This window comes from Ruditapes philippinarum, unplaced genomic scaffold, assembly GCF_026571515.1.
Source record: "Ruditapes philippinarum isolate M1 unplaced genomic scaffold, ASM2657151v2 ctg936_1_1_1_1, whole genome shotgun sequence".
Taxonomy (NCBI): domain Eukaryota; kingdom Metazoa; phylum Mollusca; class Bivalvia; order Venerida; family Veneridae; genus Ruditapes; species Ruditapes philippinarum.
The window spans coordinates 69,499-92,311 of record NW_026860785.1 but is presented as its reverse complement, the minus strand read 5'-3'; the positions used below and the strand labels follow the sequence as shown (position 1 = coordinate 92,311).

General features: G+C 31.9%; 1 protein-coding gene across 1 annotated transcript in view; it reads right to left on the bottom strand.

Annotated features, from left to right (window-relative positions):
• LOC132713383 (thrombospondin type-1 domain-containing protein 4-like) overlaps positions 1–22,449 on the bottom strand; it is a 115,095-nt gene extending 92,646 nt beyond the window's left edge. Inside the window, exons 1-5 of the mRNA XM_060695955.1 lie at positions 21,636–22,449; positions 8,918–8,978; positions 2,602–2,732; positions 1,998–2,070; positions 23–125 (exon numbers count right to left, since the gene is read on the bottom strand). Of these exons, the coding sequence (XP_060551938.1) occupies positions 23–125; positions 1,998–2,070; positions 2,602–2,732; positions 8,918–8,977 (367 nt within the window). The 5' untranslated portion in view covers position 8,978; positions 21,636–22,449. The remainder of the gene's footprint in view (positions 1–22; positions 126–1,997; positions 2,071–2,601; positions 2,733–8,917; positions 8,979–21,635) is intronic.
• Positions 22,450–22,813: the final 364 nt, after the last annotated feature.

The window sequence follows — 22,813 nt, the reverse complement described above, 5'->3', positions numbered from 1 at the left end:
AAACAGTACATAATATACTTACTATTATTATAAGGTTGCCAGTGATAATATCTGCCGCGAAATGGCACGTGTGTCTGTCTGTCACATTCTGCTTTTCTGTGGTTGTCACGAAATTCGGTACATGCCTGGTAAGACAAAGAACCCAAATAAACAATTAAATCACCATATGAAAGGGTTTGCAAACACACATGCTAAACATTCGAGGAATTAAATATTGATTTTAACTGCAATTATAACCACGATGCACACCAAAGGAACATATTCGGTTAATGCCTTGCAAAACACTAGTAAAATGGAGTGTACATAGCCACTAAACCCGCACCGCGAGTTAGAAATATTCGACAAAAACAAACCACAGCAAAATGTTATGATAATAGGCCGGATTCCTTCCGTCTTGGCAAAGGTATTGTTTAAATTAGAATCAATGATTGCAAAATACTTTACATCGGAATTATGTTTAAAAACAATAATAGTCCAAGTAATTAGACTTGTCAAAGAGACATCGAGATAATTTTGGACGGGCGATGTCTTTTTCCAACGGTTTTAACGGTTTGACAGTAGGAAAAAAAGTTTGTAAAAATAGGTCAAATTAATTAGGCTCAAACACTATAAGCCTAAGATTTAATTCTGAACAGTTGTCTACTTAGAAAATACATGTGCTATATTTTACACTAATTTTCTAAAGCTGTATATGTACGCAATATGTATCTTCTTTTCCCCCTTTTTTGAGCAGAGGCATGCCGTATCATGCATGCTAAATAGGTATATAAATTTTCGCTCGATTTAATTCATATTCATTGGAGTGACATAATTTTAACGGATCTTTTGGATACCCATCGTTATCTTCTCAGTACATTGAACGCTTTTGACAATTTTAACAGAACGTCTTATTATTCATTTTTATATCTATTCAGATACTAATCATAAAGAATTGTTTGAAACATATCATATGTCACACGGGGCTGTAATGATTTAGTATATTTGCATTCAGCTAAATTAAAATATACACTTATAACCCACTCAATCAATATTCCAATGCAACGTTGCCTTTTAAAGGCAATTGAACATATATTTTTATCTAAAGTTTTCATTTTTTTCACTTGTCAACAGGTGAGCTGTACTAATCAGCATATATTATCAAAGAAAGGCTTACTTTAAAACTGATCAGAATTTGCAAAAATGAAATTATAATTACAGCACTAATGCATTTTTATATAATTTTATGGAAAGGAATAATAATAACTAAATAATCAAGTAAAATACAAGAAGTAAAATGGTTAAAATCCTTGTTTTTATATCAATCGTATCATTTAATATAATTTCACAAAACAATCATGTAATTAATAAACTAATTATACTACTGTACAATCCTTTCATAAAACAATTCTGTAATGATACAACAGTTTCATGCAATGATACCGTACAATAGTTTCATAAAAATTAATCAATCATGCAATGATACCGTACAATAGTTTCATAAAACAATCATGTAATTATACTACTGTACAATCCTTTCATAAAACAAACATGTAATGATGGTACAACTGTTTCATGCAATGATACCGTACAATAGTTTCATAAAAATTAACCAATCATGTAATGATACCGTACAATAGTTTCATAAAACAATCATGTAATGATGGTACAACTGTTTCATGTAATGAAATATCGTGCAATCTTTTCATGAAATAATCATGTAATGATACCGTACAATAGTTTCATAAATCAACCATGTAATGATGGTACAACTGCTTCATGAAAAGATAGCGTACAATAGTGTCATGAAACAATCATTACAATCGTTCCATGAAAAAAAAATTATTTATTTATAATACCGTACATTCGTTTCGTGTTGCAATCATGTCATGAAAACTATTGTAACAATGCAAGTAAAATTCCCAAAGCATGACAGTTACGATTTTTATTTAAAAAATTGATAGGCAGAGGATAACACATTTAGGAGCCAATTAACCCAATAAGCAAAAAGATATACATACCGTAGTTTTGCAAAGTTTGTATTGTTTTCGAACCCCAATACAGTTTCTTTGATCTTGTCGATACTGGTTAGAACTGGAAAACAAATAGTTTATCATTCTTTTTTTCCAAATGAACTAAAACGTCGCCACTGCCTCAGGGAGATCTTAAAGACATACACATATTGGGTGTGGGTAATATGTTTGACCCCCAACCCAACCGAATGACTATTTGCCTGTAAAACCAAATAAGTTCCATTTTCCGTAAATCCCAATACTAATCATGCAAGCCATAAACTATTTAAGTTTCTTTGTGTGTGTGTGTGTAAAACCAACACAAGATAGAAAACATAACTGTCCTCAAGGTATGTTCTACATCAGTTCGTTCCCCGCCCAAACATCTATGGAATTACTCAGCCACCATCTCGGGCAAATGTCAAACTATAAAAAATAACATCCATTATCGTTTGACCAAGGAGGTAGACTAGATATATTCAATATTTTTTAGAAGTTATTAAACATTACAAATCAAAAGATGAGCTCTAGTTTGTGTAAATTAATTCCCATTTCTTTAAATAGATCTGTGGCAATGAAAATATCAAAACTGTTTGTCAGCTATATCACTCACCTGCTAGATTGTTGACAAGATCGTGTTCTTGAGGTGAGTAAAATATCACAAGATGTTGGACAATCCGACCACTGGGACCATGGTCCAAACCCTCGAGATTTGTCTGTAGTGCTCGAAGTGTCTGGAGTTAACTGTAAAATATATGGGTTTGTTTTGTATTTCAGATATTTTGCATAAAACTTCGCGTGTGTACTTGGCAAAGGTAGAAAAAAAACGCTATGTGCCAACTTGTTCTTTTAGAATGCTTTAACCCTTATCCTAGTGGATTTGTGTTATAGATTTAGCAAGCTTCAATTTTGAGTTGCACGTCAGTGCAATACTGGTGGGCGTGATGTCAAAGGCTTATCAGAATGTAAAGGGATTAATCCAATCAGATTTCAATAAAACAAATATCAAATTCCAAAACGACATTAATCGTAGATTGTCAATCATTTTACTATACTACGGCTACTTTTTTCTGCTGTTTTCACGTTGTATAAAATGCAAGATTGCAGGTTATTGCAATCAGCATATCTGTGGTATAGACGTTGCGGAATTTAAACATCATTAAATCAAAGTATTTGTATACTTAAAATCTATACAGACATGATCAATAAAGAAATTAATCACGGGGATTTTTGCATGTCTGTATTAGTTAATCAGGAAATCAGAGTAAACAAACCATGATTGATATACTCAACGTATTTTCCTCCGTAGTTTACATAATGTATAACAATCTTTGGGAGACGTCTGATAATTAAGCTTACATGTATATTGCAATAAAAAATAAATATGATTGATACATAACTCTATGTACACATTTCTTAATGCCAAATATGTATATGTTTTTTTAGCTGGTCTATATTTGGAATATAAGTTGATAGTAATGAACGGACTGTCAAATATAATTTTATGTTACGCGGATTGGTTTCGTAATGAACTTAGGATGATATGCGGTTCAGAGCGAATGCAGTAGTTCAGTGAGTCAGTGTATATTTGTTATTGTTAGTAGCTCATACCTCCGAATACTGTATCATAATATATTGCAAGCTTATACAATTAAACTTTTGTCATTTCTTTGCGATTACAGAAAAGAGATGCGTTTCTAGACAGTGGACAACTAATCAAGGGATCGCAAGTTTGATACCCCGCTTTTCCAACTAATATTTATTGCAATTATTTCAGTTGAAAATTTAACAATAGCCTACGCCGAGCGGGGGCAACGCTCGATTTTTTTACTTTTTCTAAAAGCAAACACATAAAAGGTTTAAACAAATCTTTAAAAAGAAAATTAAAGAAAAAAAAGTACTAGATCTATTTTTTAAAATTTAAATAGGTCTGTCTAGTCACACTTCTTGTTTTGTCCAAGTATGAACCATTTCTAAAAATAAATGATAAGTTAAGAAAATATTAGCAGAATTCAATCATTTGACAGTCAAGGTCATTTAGAGGTCAAGGTCATGGCTGACACATTCAACATGTTTGTTTGGTTACAAGTGATGTTTTGTCCATATATAAATCGAATCCGTAGATAAATAACACAATTATGACAATTTCAACCACATTCAAAAAGTTGACTTTGACTGTCAAAGTCATATTATGCTCAAGGTCAAGGTCAGTTCAACTTTTCAGAAAGTCTAGTTCAAAAGGTCGTTTTGTCCAAGTATGAAGATAATCCATTAATTAATTAGCAGATTACAGCCAATAATCAGTGAAAATTCAATAATTTGACCTTCAATGTCAATACCACACATGAGTCCACTCACTTTGAGTTTCATATACATGACCTAAAAGATGTTGTGTTTTAATATGAAGTTAATACATTCATAAATAACAAAGTCATAGCCAGTTACAAGAAAAAATAAAGAAAATAATTTGACCTTCAAGGTCAAGGTCATATATGAGTGAAAGCCAAGGTCTGTCTTGTCAACTTAAAGGTCTATCCTAGTTTAAGATTCAAAAATCACAAAGTTATAGCCACTTATAGCAAAAATCAATAAAAATCAAGCAAAATTTAGACATTTAACATTGAAGTTCGTGGTCATTTATGAATGAAGGTCAAGATTAGTGTGGTTTACTTAAAGGGTTGTTGTGGCCAAATATAAAGACAATACACCAAGAAGTTAAAAAGTTATGACGTTTGCAACACCGCTATGACTGTAACAATACCTCTATTGTTCATAAAAAAAATTAAAGTCGAGCTAAAAATTTAGGTCTCATGTTACCTTGTTTTATACAGTGCACGTTCAAACAAACAAGGCTGTAGTACCACAAAATTGTACTGAATTGCAGTAGTTTATTATTTGTTGTATTAAAAAACAAAGACATAATTATGCAATATAGCGTCTTTAATTTTTCGACGGTGAATGTCATATTTCAGCATATCACCATTCGACTAAATACGAAGCTGAAATATAATTAAGTTATATGGTTTTCTTCAATTTGACCTATAAATCCCAATTTGACCCTGGGACTCATGACTTTAAGAAATTATTAGAGGAAAAGCTCCACAAGACACTGACTTATGAACAATGTCAAAGATCTACGTCTTTCAATTTTGAAAAAGAATGTTAAATTTTAAAATATTTTCTTTATATATCTCTATATTAAACTATATACTCCTGTAGTGAGGTAAATTTGACCTCAGGGGTCATGCTTTGAACAAATAAATTAAAGGTCCGTTAGATAGTGACTCATGTAAATTATCAAAGGTCTGTGCCTTGCAGTTCTTAAGAGTAGTCCGTATGTAAAATTTGTCTTTTAGGACATGAGTACCTAAGGGGCTATGATTTGAGGCCCACTAGGTAATGCCTCATGCAAAGTATCGAAGCTTTAGAAGTAGAAGACGATTTTTTAAACATTTGTTCCTACATTATTCAATGTAAATCCGTTATTTTGAAAGACTTTTGAAATTTTAACTAATAGATCTATATAACGGGCAGCCATCAACCACACACATAAGAAAACCGCCATTTGCCACCGCATTACATATGTTGCTGTGGTATAAACCACGCTGTTTCTTCTAGAATGTTGAGTATCCGAGATACAAACATGTCATGTGCAGCGAGTCGCCCGAGAATATATAACATATTTAAAGGCTACAAGGCGACATTGCCGACAAGTAAGGCTGGTGGTGGGCTTATGCTGGGTCGATCAATCAGCTCTACTCTTTGATTTTTTTGTCTCATTCAAGGTACACTGTACACACATAACAAGGTCCCATTAAATACTCTTCTTTTGGTTTCATCAGTCACAGTTTTGACTCATACAAAAAGGTGTATGGACCTTTTATAAACAATGAAGTGTCAAAAACATATTGCTCGGCATTTCCGAATTATTTAGACTTTGCGATTATTTTGTAGATGCACTATGAAGAACAATTTGTAATTCTGCATAATTATATTGCAGAATTTGCGGCTGTGAAATTGTAATAATTTGACAACTAGAAATCAGAGAAAATACATATATTGTGTTACATCATTTCACGAATTTCTTGTCAGGTTTCATTTTTCCTCTTACGAAAGTATGAGAACACTTCTTATAAGCCACTCGTTTCCAGTGCAAAAAACTTTATGATTATTTTTAGAGTCAATATACGATATTTTTTAGCTTGTAAACACAGCTGTTTCGACAGACGTCAAATAGTTCCTGTACCTAAACCAGTCTTTCATCTTTATAGAGTTAATTTATTACATTTGATACGATCATGGCTTTCATTTGTAAGGAATTTTCAATTTTTAAGAAGCAAAAAAAAAAACTCCTCTGATTCACGAATTTGAATTTCGTATAGATAAACAATTAGACAAAAAATTTCCTCCTCATTGCTTGAAACACATGTTAAATAATTACGCTCACTCTTTGGAATGTTTTAGTTGTTTAAAGTTTCCGGAAGCTCAAGGCTTATGGTATAAAAGGACGCTTAAGTGCTGGGTTTTAAAAATTGGAGTAATCACTTAGACAAATTTGTTGCTGAATTAACCACAATCAAGTGACTAGCCTGACCCGCCTACAGACGCATTTCATGTTGTCATCTTAAATTTTACGACTCGTTAAGCAAAACAGCGGGACATTGAACGCTGGATTAAATTTCGCAGAAGCTGGAGTATTGGGTGTTCAAGTTTTTGACCTGAATGTATTTTCAAAATGTTATATTGTTTACATGTCAACTGACACTGAAGAAGATTGAATGCTGTACATATCTGCTGATTACAGAGATGCATGTTTCAAAAGAGGTGGTGTGGTGTTCGGAAAAAAATGTTAAAGAAAAGCTTAAAGCATGATATTATTTCACACACTTTCTGATTTGTAACGATTCAAGTTTTACATTCAACAATTAGCCCATACAAATCATGAATGCTGCAAATCGTTTATAATTTTGTGCATAAATTTGGAATGTTTATCTATTTTGTCAATGGCAGGCACGTTTCTAATGGTTTGTGAACGTGTGGGTCAACCCTTCAACAAAATATCAAGCTGCACGCCTAAAGATGAGCAAACACGTTTTTCAAGAGAAAATAATTTATTGAATAAATCAGAAAAAAATAAATATTCGCAATTCAAATACAAATTGAATGTTTTTTGCCAAGTGTTTCATGAGTTACGATATTTACTGTTACCGACGAACAACACGGGTATTTTTGCATTTACCGAAATACAACATGTTATAAGGTATTGTTGAGCATATCTAGTACAATAAAAACCACTCGATATGTACACTAATAAAATCTAGCAAGACCATAGAGATGTGGACCTTTCTTGAAAAGGGATCATGTGTCACTTTATGAATATATTTTTAGCCATAAGATTTTATTTAATGAAATATTGTGTGTTGCTCCGGGTCAACTGATGTTGTTCAAAATAAATGTGCCATTTGTTCTAAAATGATCAATAAACATTTTGAAGCCTACTGTTGGAAAAAAAAGAAGAAAAAATGAAGGCCTATTCTATCACATATATAAAATGTTGAAATCCAAATCAGTAAGTTCTACGAATAGAAAACTATGCTATGAAAATACCAAAAAACGGCACACCATCATATGAAATCCTCGGATATTATGCTTCGCAATAGGTCTCTGACATTATAATTAATGCAACACATATTGGAACATGGTAAAATGGCGGCCTCCATGTGTCACCTTTGTGGCAAAAGTAATAGAGATATATTTCTTTCATACAGTGGGAGAAAGAAAACCGATAATTTAAAACTGACAATAGTCAATTCCCCTTCTAAATCAGATAAAGACAAAGTGTGTTACTTTCCCGCAAAAACGAACGCTGCCTTATAACCCGTGCGAATTGCAGTGGAGAATTCGGGTTCCACGTACTCGTACGAGACATGTTATCCGAAGTATACGGAAAGAGCCGATCTTTTATGATTGTAAAATAATCAAAATCTAGATAATGATCTATTTGGCATATTTGTAAATACGAAACTTTGATTTAAAAATCTTATTTCGAATTAGAATATAATATATATATTCAATGTCCTTTTAAAGCAAAAGTAATGAAAAAATGTAATATACAAACGTAAATCAATACTATCAGCGACTTAAAAATGTTAAAAATAGCTGTCTTACAGATTCTTTTTTTTTTTCAAACCATGCAGGGTCTTTCAAATAGAATGGTCTGGAAACCCTACTCGCTTTGTACAACGGTATAACTCGGTATAGTTTGCTATATGCAAATTATGCAAGTGTTCAAGAAAAGGATGAAAATTAAATACAAGAGTAAAAATGAAAGTTCTAACAACATGATGTTCTTTAAAAAACTTTAAACTTCAGAAAAATATATAAATATTTCAGAAAATAATGTTTTTAAAGCCATAATCTGTTGAAAAATATAGATTGCTTGTGAAAAACGGCGCCATTTTGAAAATGCACCAAATTAAACATATATCATCGTGAAATATTATAAAATATTCTATTTGAAAGACCCTGTTCAAACTAAGAGGTAGTGTACATCTATTTGCCCTAATTGTCGAATACAACAATAAACACCACTTAAAAAGCTTTTAGATGGTAGTTAAAGAAAACATATTCAAAATTTATAAAACCCTGTAAAACAAGTAGGAACATGCTACGATAATGCCATGCAATTATAAACAAATATTTTTTTTTTAGATTTTGGTACACTAGTCATAGTTCTATGTTAACCATATATTTTCAGAAAATCAATTTTCTATTTTGCACTATAGAATGTTATTACGCAAACATAAATTGATGAAACGTATTTCTTGAACGGAGAATCTGGAACTAAATTTAAAACAAAGGCATAGGACGGACATAAAGTTCAACTTTTAAATTGTTTCAGATCATATTTTCATAAAGGTGTTAATTACCTGTGTACCGGAAGTGAGTATACAACAGCAAAACCCTATGATGATTATACCCAGGAGCATACTGAAAAACAAAAAGAAGATATTAATACGCTTAGTCAGAATATAAATAGTCCCTAAAGCATTATAAAATATCAGACAACATGAAGGAGAAAGTACAATGTGAGTCATGGATTTGATAAAATCAGAAAATAAACAGATAAATATAATGTGTTTGATACTTTGAATCATAATAAAGGTAAGTATATTAAAAAGTATTCACAGAACAGGGACCTAACAGGGTGTAAAACACAAGTTTATTACATTATTCTAAAATTTACATCATAATTATTGTGACTGGTTTACGCTATGCCATATTTTCGCTTTTTCTTTGCGAAAATGCGACACCACAAAAATATTTATGGCAAAGTTTGACCTTGTCGCATCTTTGTATTTTTGCATTTTCACATTCTCGAGTCGAAAATGCGAAATGATGACAAAACAGGCACAATAAGAGCAATAAAACGTTTCTTGTGTTCGCCTGTCATTCTCGCATTGTTGTGTGTAAGCTTCTTCACGTTACGTTTATGACGGTGCAGAATTATCACATTTGTATAACCGGAACTCAATCAAGAGATACTCGTCCGAAGTAAGTCTGTTTAATATGCAATGAAAATTCTTCTTATATTCAGTCCTTCCCTGTTAATTTTACAGGAAGTCAAACTGATAATAGACGGGTTTCGTCCGAAAAATGCGACAATGCCGCAAAACAAAATGCAACATTGCAAAGGTGCAACAATACCGAAATGAAACAATGCGGGGAAAAATTAAAATGTAAAAAAAAGACGAAATAGTTTGACTTTTTTTTTGTTTTCGCATTGTCGAAAAAGCAAATACTCTAACACAATACATGACCGTAGAAAATCATTATGGTGTCAGCATTATGGTGTCAGCATTAGGGTTTCATAAGATAAAACAATTATAACAGTTTCGTTTTCAAAACAAACAAAAACACCCCCAAGAAAATCGATGTTTAAAAGATATCTTTAAAATAGTTTATGATGATCAACATATGCAAATACAGTTTCGATTGTAAAACGATTAAAGCAAAAACACATAGAATGTAAGTATTTTATTGATGACAAAAAATTCACCTCATGTTATATAACAGTGGCAGGTCTTAAAATGAGGCAGACAGTTTGCTTTGGCAACTCGAATTTCGTAATAACCGTACTGAGTCTAATAAACACGAAACATAAATTGATATTTCAAAATTATAATAAGAACAACAGACATTTTAGATAATATGACATGTTTTATATGTGCTATCCATATCTCGACAGTTTGCACAGATTCGCTCAAAATCGCTACTTACAGTGATTATCATTACAAAAATGTAATTTGTATGACATTCTGTAAACAAATATAGTTAACACTGGCGTGAGATAAAGATTTTATTTGTCAGATTTTGAAATATATATGATTTGATTATTGAACTACAATGTTTTTCTATACCCCTATACATTGGTGGTGATTGTAGTGGTAGTTTTCATCCCGGATCAGAGCAGTAAACTATATTGAATTTACCAGTTTACCAGTACTAGTTGCCTTCACTTTCGCAAGGAACGGTTAACTTTTGTACATCATGCCATAGCTGAGGTATTGTGCGAATGACCGTAGAAAGGATTTCATAAACTAATTACAACGAAAGTGACCTGCACCGTGCGGGAATCGAACTTAGGTCCGATTAACAGTTCAGCGCTCTACTCTACACATTAACGGGTGTTGACCTTTATATACTCTTAAATTCTGACTGTATCGTACACCCCTACCCCTACATTAAAAGCTTTAAATATGTATAACAATAAAACTGATGACAATGCAGTGTTTTGTGCGCTATTTCTTTTTTAAAAAAACGCATTTAACGTTCGCATATTTATGAAATATTTTATGTTTGAAAATTTTAACAACCGTTTAATATGTAATAAGCCATTTAAGTATTTTTGATAATTGAGTCTATGTGTTCTGTAATTTGAATAAATACATTCTTTACGTGATATAACCAAGCATGTAACTGATAAGCCCAAGGAACAATATTGTAAAACATTTGTAAAATACATTAAACAGTTGGTGTCGATCATGCATCAGGCGATTATTTCGTTACAATATGATTTGATAAGAGCAGTTTACAATATGGTAATAAAATTTATATGATTAAGATTAAGGTAACACATCCATCAAAAAGTCGTAAACATTCGACGTATTTCGCTACCTTCCGTATCTTTTAAAAAGCAAGTAAAAAAGGGGTCTTAAGAAACTTGATGAACAGATAAAGGTCTTGTCAAATAAGCGCTTTCCAATTGAAAATAAATCACGAATTAAACGATATATGCATGTTATACCTTAAATAAACGTTAATTTAATCTGCACATTATGTTCGTGTGTCCGTGCTATGACTGGTTTAAAAAAGCAAGAACGGAATGAAACGATCTGGCGATTGTGTTCATTTTGGATTATTTCTTGACATTTTAATGATTCATATCTTTAGACAATCTCCATCTATGGCATTGTATTAACCAAATGTCATAATTATATTTTTTCATTACACCTTTCAAACAGGTAGATCTAGCTTTCATTTTTAGCGATTCATTAATTGAAACATTAGTCTGAAATATGTATGATGAGATTGACAAATATTGTTTTCCTGTCATATTCTAAAAACGGAGAATGAATCTAATCAGTGGTATGAAAGGTATGACAGTGTCTGTTTTAATCAAAAGACAAGAATAGAGCATGGCGGTGTTGTTGTTTTTTTTTCTCGTTAATAAATCTTAACATAAATCTATAGAAAGGGAAAAAAACCTTATAGCTGTCATTCGAACGAGTTTAGAATCAGAAAAAGATGACACGTGCAAAGTTATGTATCCATAGATAGGAATATAAATTTGCCAAATGATATTGTAGCCATGCTCTACTGAGATTTGTTGTTGTAGAAACAACTATATACCATTTTTGATGCATATCAGTGAATAGAAACACATCAAAATAATAAAGTACTGATATAGTTCAGTATATAACGCCACTTTCTGTGTCTTTTGAAGGAAAATAATCGTCTATCTTATCAGGAATGCCGAAATATGACATCATTTATTCAAATAAAAATTTTCGTACGGAAGAAGACAAACTATGTCGATTATCATTATATAACATAGTGTGAGTGCAATACCTTGCAATGTCTCCCTAGCAGGCCTGGCTCGTCAGTGAACACGAAAATTACGTGCGCGTTTAAGTCTGACTGGAAAATTTATACATTGATTTGATTTAATATCCGATACTATATATACATATACATGTATATCAATTTTATAGAAAGAAATTTTGATTTTAAGATACAGAAAGGGTATGGTCGTTTTTAGGTCTTCATAAAAAGATAAACATCTTGGGGGTGACGATTTTTCATGTCATCATCATAAATCGCCTTTTGGCTAAAGTAGCAAATCTGAGATAAATGTTCTCCAATGTAAATTACCGTAATAAAATACAAATTAAAAAGAAGCCCTGTCATAACGAAGGCTTTATCAGCCATCTGAATAGATAATTGATCGTTCGATATCAATTTTAATTGATAGAAAACAAACAGAACGGTTTGTAATGACGATTGTGGATCTCATGCAATGGTAATAAACTACAGAAAGGGAGATAAATATTGATCCCCCCTTTTTACAGAAAAAAATGAACGCCCCAAGACATATGCTATTTAAGATGCAAGTTTAGAAAATGTTGTTCACAAATAATGCAACATATTATACTACTTTAAGGCACCTAAATTTACTTAAATAACGCAAATCGTGTCCAAAATGCACAAAAAATAGACTTCAGTGCGCCAGTAACGGGTTATAAATATGGTGATTTTTTTCGTTAAGACAGCCATATCTTATATTAAACATATATCTCATCACGTGTATTGTGAATAGTTGTGCATTTCAACTTCTCATTAACTTCTTATGTTTTATGTTGAATTCGTATACATACTCATCTTTAGAAAGAACGGGCTGTTCAAAAAGTAATAAAGCTGCGGCTCAACTATTCACTTTTTTGATTTACGTACACAGTCATCAAAATGTCACAAGTGTAATTATTCCTGAAAATAATCTTCCCAGTGACTTGGGCGGTGCTGAAGCAAGGGAAAACAACCACACACACACACTCTCTCTCCACTGTACGAAAGAAAATGTCCAGGAATCGGTCACTACCATTTGCTTTAATTGCTAAATTTGGATACGTACATGTACAAAATTAACAGAAGTCACGAGAATGTGTTTTTTCTTTCTTCTTGATGAAGGGCTCATCAAATCGTTAAAGCATATGGTGTTCTTCTTGCTTCCGGGATAGGTTATTTAACTCGCAATATATTTTCTAAAATTGTTGAGGACGAATAAGGAATACACTATCAGTTTATTCAAATCTGATTCCTGTAAAGGACAATTTGCCTACAAATATTGACTGCGCCAGTCAAAATGTCACACTTTAATACCATAATTCAGTTAATATTTCGAGTCACCCGTTTTTTGTCATAAAAGTACGAACATCGGTTATTACCATTTTATGTAAAATAGCGAAGGCTTTGGGGCATCATAATTTGATTTATGTCCCTGATTATACACCATATAGATAGTCCATTTATCACAATTTAAGCCATTATTAATTTTTTACCCGGTTATCTTGTTTAATAGTAAATCATCATACGCGTATATAAAATTGAATATAAAATGAAAATGATAGCAATTAAACGATTTTATTACACAATACGTGATCCGTGTCATACCCGCTTTTGTAAACAACTCAAAATGATTTATTTATGTCTAACTGGTGGTTCGGAACTTTGATAGAAAAAAGTTAGATAAAAAGTAAAAATGACTTAAAGTTGCTTGCCTTCACGTCAAGTTACAAATTTTCAACAAACAAACAAAACAAACAAAAACTAACTAACAAACAAACAAACAAACAAACAAACAAACAAATATTCAATTTGAAGGAAAATGTACTTGTAGCAGCTATGTCATGCACTATACATTTTTTATAGTGATGCTAGTTCACAGTACGTCTAAATTAAAAAATCTTACGGAGTTGCAGCAATTTTTGCATGACAAGTTAATATTTGGATAACAAGTTTATTTTTTGAATAAAAAGTGCAAAACACACTTTAAGCACAATTGACAAACGTTTTACAATTTAGAATAATCGTTTTTCATTTCCTAGAAATTAACACGAATTCTGTGCAGCTTCTTTAAAAATTTGCATAACATAATATATGCTTTCAAACTACATGTATGTCAAATTGTTACCGAGCCAAATATACAAACAAACAACTTTAGAAGGCTTAATGCGCTTTCCCGTGGAGACTTATTATCTCCTACACACCGCTTCCCTAATTGTGACGTTAATACAATATGGAAAATGACAGAACTTTATACAAAGAAATATAACTACTTATAAATTTTGTTGTTATAGCTTAGAGATATGTTTTAACTATCTTTATATTATATCTTTAATCAAAACCTGGAAATTACATATTTCTCAATTCTGCAAAGAAGTCATTTTTTTTGCAATTTTGATCTGATATCGCACTTGTTATAATTTTCATACTTCTATTTTCAAGACCATTATGACTCTCTTTTTCCCTCATTTTTTCTCCCTCTATGATCGCGTTTACAAACTTTCTAATATTGCATGAAACATATCTTATCGCTATTTCAAGTACTTTAACGGCGAGCAAATTTTTGAATTAAGATAAAGGATAAAAACTCATAGTTGTGACGAAACATTCTAGCATTCTATAAACAAATCTTAATTCAAAATTCACTCTCGTAAAGTTAGCTCAATTTCACATTATCAATTATTTTGAATTCACGGAAAGAAAATTAATTAAGAACAAGTAATATATGAATACACAGTGAACAAGTATCACACACCTAAAACTGTAATTTTGTCTCTGAAATCATGCGTGGTTTTCATACATTTTAAACATTATTATAGTGGTTTTAAATAAAAGATGACAGTATGATATGTATGAAATATCTTTGGTACATTTTCAAATTTCAGTGATAAAATATAAGAGCTAAAAACTCCAGAAATGATTAAATTGTAAGGCAATCATGTGTTTTATATTGATGTAATAATGGATTTAGAACATGCGAGATGCTTATTACATGAAGAAAATAGTACTGAATATAAAATAAGTTTTGTGATAAAGGTAAACAATGAAAACAGAAGTAGTATATTTGACTTCCAATCTAGAACAGACTGTACTGATTGACGCTCAGCTATATGGTCCATGAATAACTGTTTGAAAATTATAGCAGGACAACAAAATAAAAGCTTCTGAAAAGATGAAAAAAGTAGTTTCTTAGGCTTAATAGGCCTTTTATAAAACCGCCAATCTTTAGAAACTAGAGGGGGTAGAGACATGGATAGAAGAGTTTTACAATCATCAGCTATTCTCCTTCATTAGTGTATTTCAATTTGTTTAAAAAAGTCATTTACACGTCTATAGGAAATGATCTCTCTTAAGCAAAATGTCTCGTCAAGGCGACAGATCACCCCGATTAAATTTTCTTTTTCCATTTCTTGCCTAATGGGACAATTAAAAGATTATCTAATTTGACAACCAGTCGCTTCATTTTACTCGTAACGTGAATCCAGTTATATTAAAAGTATCGTATTAGGCCGTGTCTACACCTATTCAAGTTTCTTACATGTCACATTTAGATAAGCTAAATAAACGGCCCTTTCAACATTTTTTCAGGCACAATTTTTACTGAAATGTCTCATTAAGATAGCCCACGATTTATACCTTTGTCTTTGCAAGACTATCATGTTTCTGTAAAATATGTGAAAAGAAGCGGGGAAAATGATGCAATTAGCTAAAACAGAATGGAGTAAATGCGTTCATTCTTTTTTAAAATTGAAAAAATGTGACAAAAATTTATTTTGTTTGATGAAACTTATTCACTAAATGCACAAGATCATTTTAAATCCACTTTGACTCTACTTGAAAAAGAGCTCTTGTTTATTTTTTTACAATGTATTTATTTTTATTTTTTTTATTTTTTTTTTGCTCTTCTGTGTATCAGCGTATTGATTTGTTCCTTTGACCAAGACATTGTAATCATTAACTGAAATTCAAAGGACATGTACACTGAATCACAACAAAAAGTCAGAAAATAATAAAAAAACAACACTATCACACCTTCGGGGCACATGTTTTGTGTCAAACCGGTGTTATCAGTGTCTTGACAGCCAAAAACTTGTAGAAAAATAGAACGAGTTCTAACTTTCTTGCAAGGAATTATCTTCTTGGATGTCACATAATTTCTCTTTAAAACTCATTCAAGTAGGGTGTCTACACTATCCAATACAAGAGAATATGATACTTGCATTCAAGACTTGGATAGGTGTAGACGGGCACTTAATGGCGGTACACTGTATGACATATTTTGCCAGGGTGTTTTGGGTCACCGAGAAACACATAAAGTATCAAAGGGCGTGACCTCGTCATATTAATACGTTTGTAAAGAAATTGTACTGACATAAGTCTAGATATCTTGCATTAAAACGTTTCGGAATTTTAGCGCACAATTAACTTTTTACGAATTTTAAAACTTTTTTAGACTTCACAGAAATGATGCACGAAAACGCATCTAATCACAACACAAATGTTTCAGGCTTGGGTAATGTCTAATTAGATGTTCCTAAAAGAGAAATCCTTAATTGGTTATGAAAGATGAAAATTTTGATTGGTTGTTATGCCATGACAGACAAGTGAAAAACCCTTTATTTGATTGGTTGATGTCCAAGAGAACAGATATTTGATTCGTCCTAACTCCATGAGAAAAGAGTCAAGAATCCTTTATTTGATTGGCTGTTGTCCTAGAGAACAGCTATTTGATTGGTTGTAACACATGTGAGACAAGTGAAAAAGCATTTCTTTGATTGACTGTTCCCCAGATAGCAGCAATTTGGTTGTATGTTTAGATGATGATGAAATAATTTAATCTCGTTTTCTGTAGGTTGTCGAAATAGGGCATAATCACTTTTATATATTGTAAAAGACATTGAATATTCATTTATCTGTTGGTTGTTTTGTCAGTGTACGGACGGACAAGCAGGACGGATGGACACGGGCAATAGTATACAAACCTTACCCCCTTCTCCAACTTAAGTGGCGACATAAGTTCTAGCACTGTGACGAATTATCACTAAAATCATGTAATTAAGACAAGAGCTATTTTGGATATATAAATATCCATTAAACTAATATGTATTATGTTTCTATTCAAATCATTCAATCACTTATCTATAATGTAACGTTGTGTGTTTTCCAGTTGTATTATTATTATGATGACCACCGACTCGACATAACATTGACCTTTAACCTTTTTGTATAATCGAAAGGATACTTACTTTGTTAAATTTTCCGTTCGTGTGCATATAAATTATTTATAGATATACTCTTAGTATAAGCGGGCATCAAACGGTGATTATGATGCCGGGATTAAATTGTCAAATTTTTATCCAGTCAACGAAGATAGTTCATAAATATGTTCCAAGTGTGACATAAACTTTCAAAAATATAGCAAAGAAATGAGTGATTTTTAAAGCTGTAACATAATTTTAATCTCACTTAATATCCGTTTTAAGTCAAACGGAAGGTCAAATTTCAATTAAAACTATTCTCATTGACACTGGATGCTGGCCATTCAATGTTTTATTCAATTATTCATTTTTATTATTTTTAATTATTTAGACCACACCTGAATGACATATTTACTTTCCAAAAAAGGCGTGTCCACTAGTAATTGCAGTAAAACATGTAGAAAATAGATTCAATTAATGAGTAAGATATCACGGTATATATATAAAATATTGAGAGAACGATCGAACGCTCTTTGTTGTGGAGTTCACCTTTTAACACTATCTCAGAGAGACCTATTTAATTACACAGTCCGTAAACAAAATTGAATCTGGAAATCTTCAGGAACGCTCATGGCATAATAATCATTGATTTTCGTAGAGGATAAAATGCATGCAATTGTTTTATTTAGTCTTAAATATATCCATGAGGGGTGCTATCACGGTTTTAATCGTAGAGTGTTTAACGAAAAATGTTTAAAAGCACGTTTAGATTTGAAGACAGACAGTTTTAGATAGTACCTTAGGAGACATACGGACGAAAGTGTTGATAGTCTGTTGATAGATTGTAGTCAAATGCAATAATTCCATTGGATGAAACTTTGCTGTAGACTCAACACAATCAGTTAAATGCACATTAAGCCTTAAAAATGATTTTTTTTCTTTTCATCAAAAGGTAGACATGTGTTTAATAATGTTTTTAATAGAGCATGCTAGATATTAATTACCTGAAGAGAGTAGCACTGAATGTGCAATACTAGTGGAAATGTAGAAAAATGTAAACAAAATAGTATTTCTTCATACAAAATCACTATACCAATTTAGAGCAAAGATGGTTCAGCTAAATGACCGATGAGAATCTTTTTGAAAGCTAGCAATATTTTCATAGACTTCGTGAGCCTTTAATAGAGTTTTGGCGGGAGAAAATAGTATGCAGTCGCAACATTTTGGACATTCCGTCCTACTGCTCAATACTAGGAATTAGAATTAAAACGACCATCATTAATAGTATTAACGACTGTTATGTACGATCCTTGGTGACAAGGTGTTGAAATGAGGCAGGTGTAGGTTACGAAATCATTACAAGATCTCGTAACATCATCGCAATGCAGAATCATTGAGAATAATCATTTTATAAACTAACCACACTGAAACCTTACATTTCAAACTTTTTATTAAAATATATATACATCTTGAAATGATAATGATCTCGTTTTTAAAATGATAATGTTGCCAACGAAACAATCTCATTTGTGAATAGCTGACAACAATCATAATGCATATTTAATAGCTACTTGAAAAATCATTTCGCTGAATGCACAGTAGTAAATTGTCTAAAATTAATATATTTTAAACAATTTTGCCCAATTTATGATGAGGGAAAGAGATGTCAAGTAGCTGGCGAGTGAGGAGGTGGGAAGAGGCTGGCAGTACAATAGAAACGTGAGCAGACGACAAAAAATATTTGTCAGTCTTCCTTCACACAGCTGTGTAAGAAAAATATAAGTTGAAAGTCTAATCGTAACATGATGCACTGATAACATGACCGGAAGTAATTGTTTTAATTGACCCCTCTAGATAAACATAATACACTTTTTCTGCATTAGAATTGTTTTCTCAAAGGGATTTCAAACATACAGCTTTAACCTTATGCAGACGTATGGCTAGCGGTGTGGCGTGGTGGTAAACTGGTGGCAAATCATCATGCAAATGAGCTTTTAAAATTCAGAAGTTTTTGTTATCGTATTTTATAAAACATTATCCGCACCTTATGTTAAAATTTATATCATCATTCATTTCTTAAACAGTTTCTTGTTTAAAACTGTTGAGCTTATCATAAAAGTCTTTAAAAACCACAAAATACATATATTGCAAAATCCTAAATAAAAGAATAAATGTTTAATAGTCATGCTGAGAAGGAATTAGAAAGATAACAAAACTTATAGGTAGTCGTAATACTGACTCACTGACTTTTAAATTTATATTCGGTATCAGACATGCAAAATTGCATAAAATATTTCTTTGTAAACATATTATCTAAAACAATATTAAGTCAGACTATATACCTGGGTCAAACTTGTACCGAGACGTGACATATCAGTGTCATGTGCAAGTCCGGGATCTTATTAAGATCAGAAATTATCCCCCTCCCTCTGTTAAAAAATATGCTGGAATTTGGCAAAATAATTATTCCAGTGGTAATACGACCGAAAGCTGGAGTTTCCAGTGGTATAAAGACACAAGATCACTATTGACATAATGTTTGTTATCATGCTCAGCGGAAATCTTTGGATCGATTTCCGTCTGGCGTTACAGAGTTATGGTCCCTATAAGAGGCAAAAACAGACAAAATAATTGCTTTTTATTTGATTACATTGCTATGAAAATTTAACGAAACATCGAACGTTCTTTCTTTGCATCTGACAGATATAAGACGTACCGCCTTTTAATAATGACCAATATCTCAAGTTTCTATACACAGACAACTTGCATTAACCCTTTCAATTCGATTGGGATTAAACTCACCTTAGCGTGCAAAAATTTTTACTATTTTGAGAAAAAATCATCTATACTTTTTTTTAAATATTTGGTATGTTGGTACCGTGTATGGAACTCTAGCTTGGGTCAATGTCATTTAAGCTAAAATACATGAACTTTCACTGTACGGTTATGCTTATACACCCAGAGCATCAAATGAAAGTAATGGCAATCTTATTTCAGGTGAGCGATAAAAGGGCCATCTTAGCTCTCTTGTTTATTTATTTCTTTTTTTACAAAAAACTATGTATGGGCGTTAAAAGCGTCGGAACATTTTTTCACTATTTACATGTCGGCATGTTTTTTATTTGACTTATATCCTATTAACCTACTATATAGAGATTCCTTTCACATTTTTGGCATCGATCTTGTGTCACTATTTACTCTATATTTTTCTAATGGCCTTTCAGGTGTGTTATGTAAATACACTAATCGGCAATTCAAGTACCCCTCGATCATGACATGGTTTACAAAATACATGTATACAAAAACATACATGTATGCAGTTATATTATATAAGTGTCTTTGTAATTAATTTATTTATGATTTATCAAATACAGTGTTCTTTTTCATGGTCAGGGGTCGGCTGATCACAGCCGTCCTCCAGATAAGTATCCCACATGGTCACACACAACCTTCTTTCTGATCCTAGTACTGTATATATAATGCTTTTCATATAAATGAATGAATGAATAAATAAGTAAGCAATAAATAAGTAAATAAATAACAACATTAGCATTCAAAAGACATTTACAATGGATTGAATTTGAATAATATGGTTGAATGGGTCTCGTTAGGATGCTGTCGTAATTTGAGGGCTTTGAAGAAACATTGTAATAAAGTTATTATAACTCGAGCTGCACGTATCAAAGTATTAACAATGTAATCCTATTTTACTCCGGATTTGTTAATAAAGTTTGGTTTATAAAATGTTTCATATATATGTCACAAGCGGGGGATATATAACTGTGTTTTCTGACCCTCTATGTGGTAAGAGATCCCCCACCCCCTCACCAATATCTCTTTACTCCTTATCTTTCCATTCTATGTCTAGAAAGACTTGTTGTGACCTTGTGACTTTGTAACACATTTATCCTACTTCTTATATACTTGTTACAGTATATTTCTAAAATTTTATAAACAGCTAGTTGATGCAAAATATAAATTTCATGATTTAATCAATCTTTCGGTTAAGCCAACCTGATCTGACATACAAGTCGGAGTTAAACAAAAGCCAAACGTAATCCAATGACATAAGTATGTCCAGTTTAGGTGATCGTTCTCCTTCAACATTTACTTAAGATATCTGTATAAATCAATAATAAATATATTATTTTCGGGCGAATGAAAAAGTAAAATAAAAAGCAAACATATTTTTAGCCTAAGGTACTCGAGTTATATCTAATCAATTGAATAAGCAATTGATTTAATATGTATATTCAAGCTTGTTATATATCATTTAACATTGTCTGCTTTGTATCAATCAAGTTTAAAATAAAACAAACATACGTACGTTCGTGTTTATTTCTGTAAAATCAGCATCTTAAAAATGTCAAAAACGAAATTCCTATTGTGGCGGGAGTTAATCCTGATACACGGATATGTCGACACTAAATCATATTCCATAATATGATCCGCGTCAAGTTAACACTCTTTCATTTATGAAGAATGTGCTCTTATCACCCGAATGTAACTTCTTTCTTCGCACACATTAATTTATTGTCCACAACTCCACTTGAGCACAACGTAAACCCTTGTTCACTTGACGTTTTAGACACTATTTGGAGAACTTTTACAACTATTTCTTATATTAGTCGGTTATCTTATGCAGAAAACAGGTTTTGGATTTTAAGCTATTTTCTACCGTATCAGCGAATTCTATCGGCATTTTCCATTCGAATCATAAACTATCAAAGTAAATACACACGGGTCCCTCGCATCTTTTTACATTATTTTACCTATATATCGGTTGTGAGATTAAAAATAAGAAGTAAATAATTCTGCAACTAATTTGTCTTGAAGAGTTGTTCACAGTAATGCTATTATATCGAGAAATAACTATATTGAACGGATCAAAGAATCGAATTGTATCGGTCTATTAATATATTAAAGTCACGCGCCGATTTAGTCTAGCGTCAACACTTTAATCCCAATTAGTAAAGAGTTTATATTACATTGAAAATAATATTATTAGAGGCACATTCCCTCCTATTGAGAAGGGTGGTGGAATTTTTAATCGGCAGTTAAATCTTAAATCGTTTTAAAGCAAACATACGATTCGGTAAAGCCGCTACAAAATACATTTTACATCATTCACGGCTGACCCAAATACATACGTTTGCTTTTTATCAATTTAACTGCTATCAACAACTTGTGCAATGAACTTGAGATATTATTTTGTCATCGCATGTTTCGTAATACAGGTGAACTCTTATCTTCGTGTCAACACGAAATCAAATGTTTGTCCGGATTCGAACGGCAATGACGGCAATTTTACAGGCATTGCAGACGAGAGATAATTCTATCATGATTGTGTTTATTAATGTTTAAATTTCTCCAAGGTACTCGCGTATTTTTTTTTTGTATTGCTCATCTTACAAAACGTGTATGCACTATAAATATGACTATATAACATATATTTAAACCATTATTATTTTATTTGCAGAGGTTAAACTGTAATAATAGTGGTGT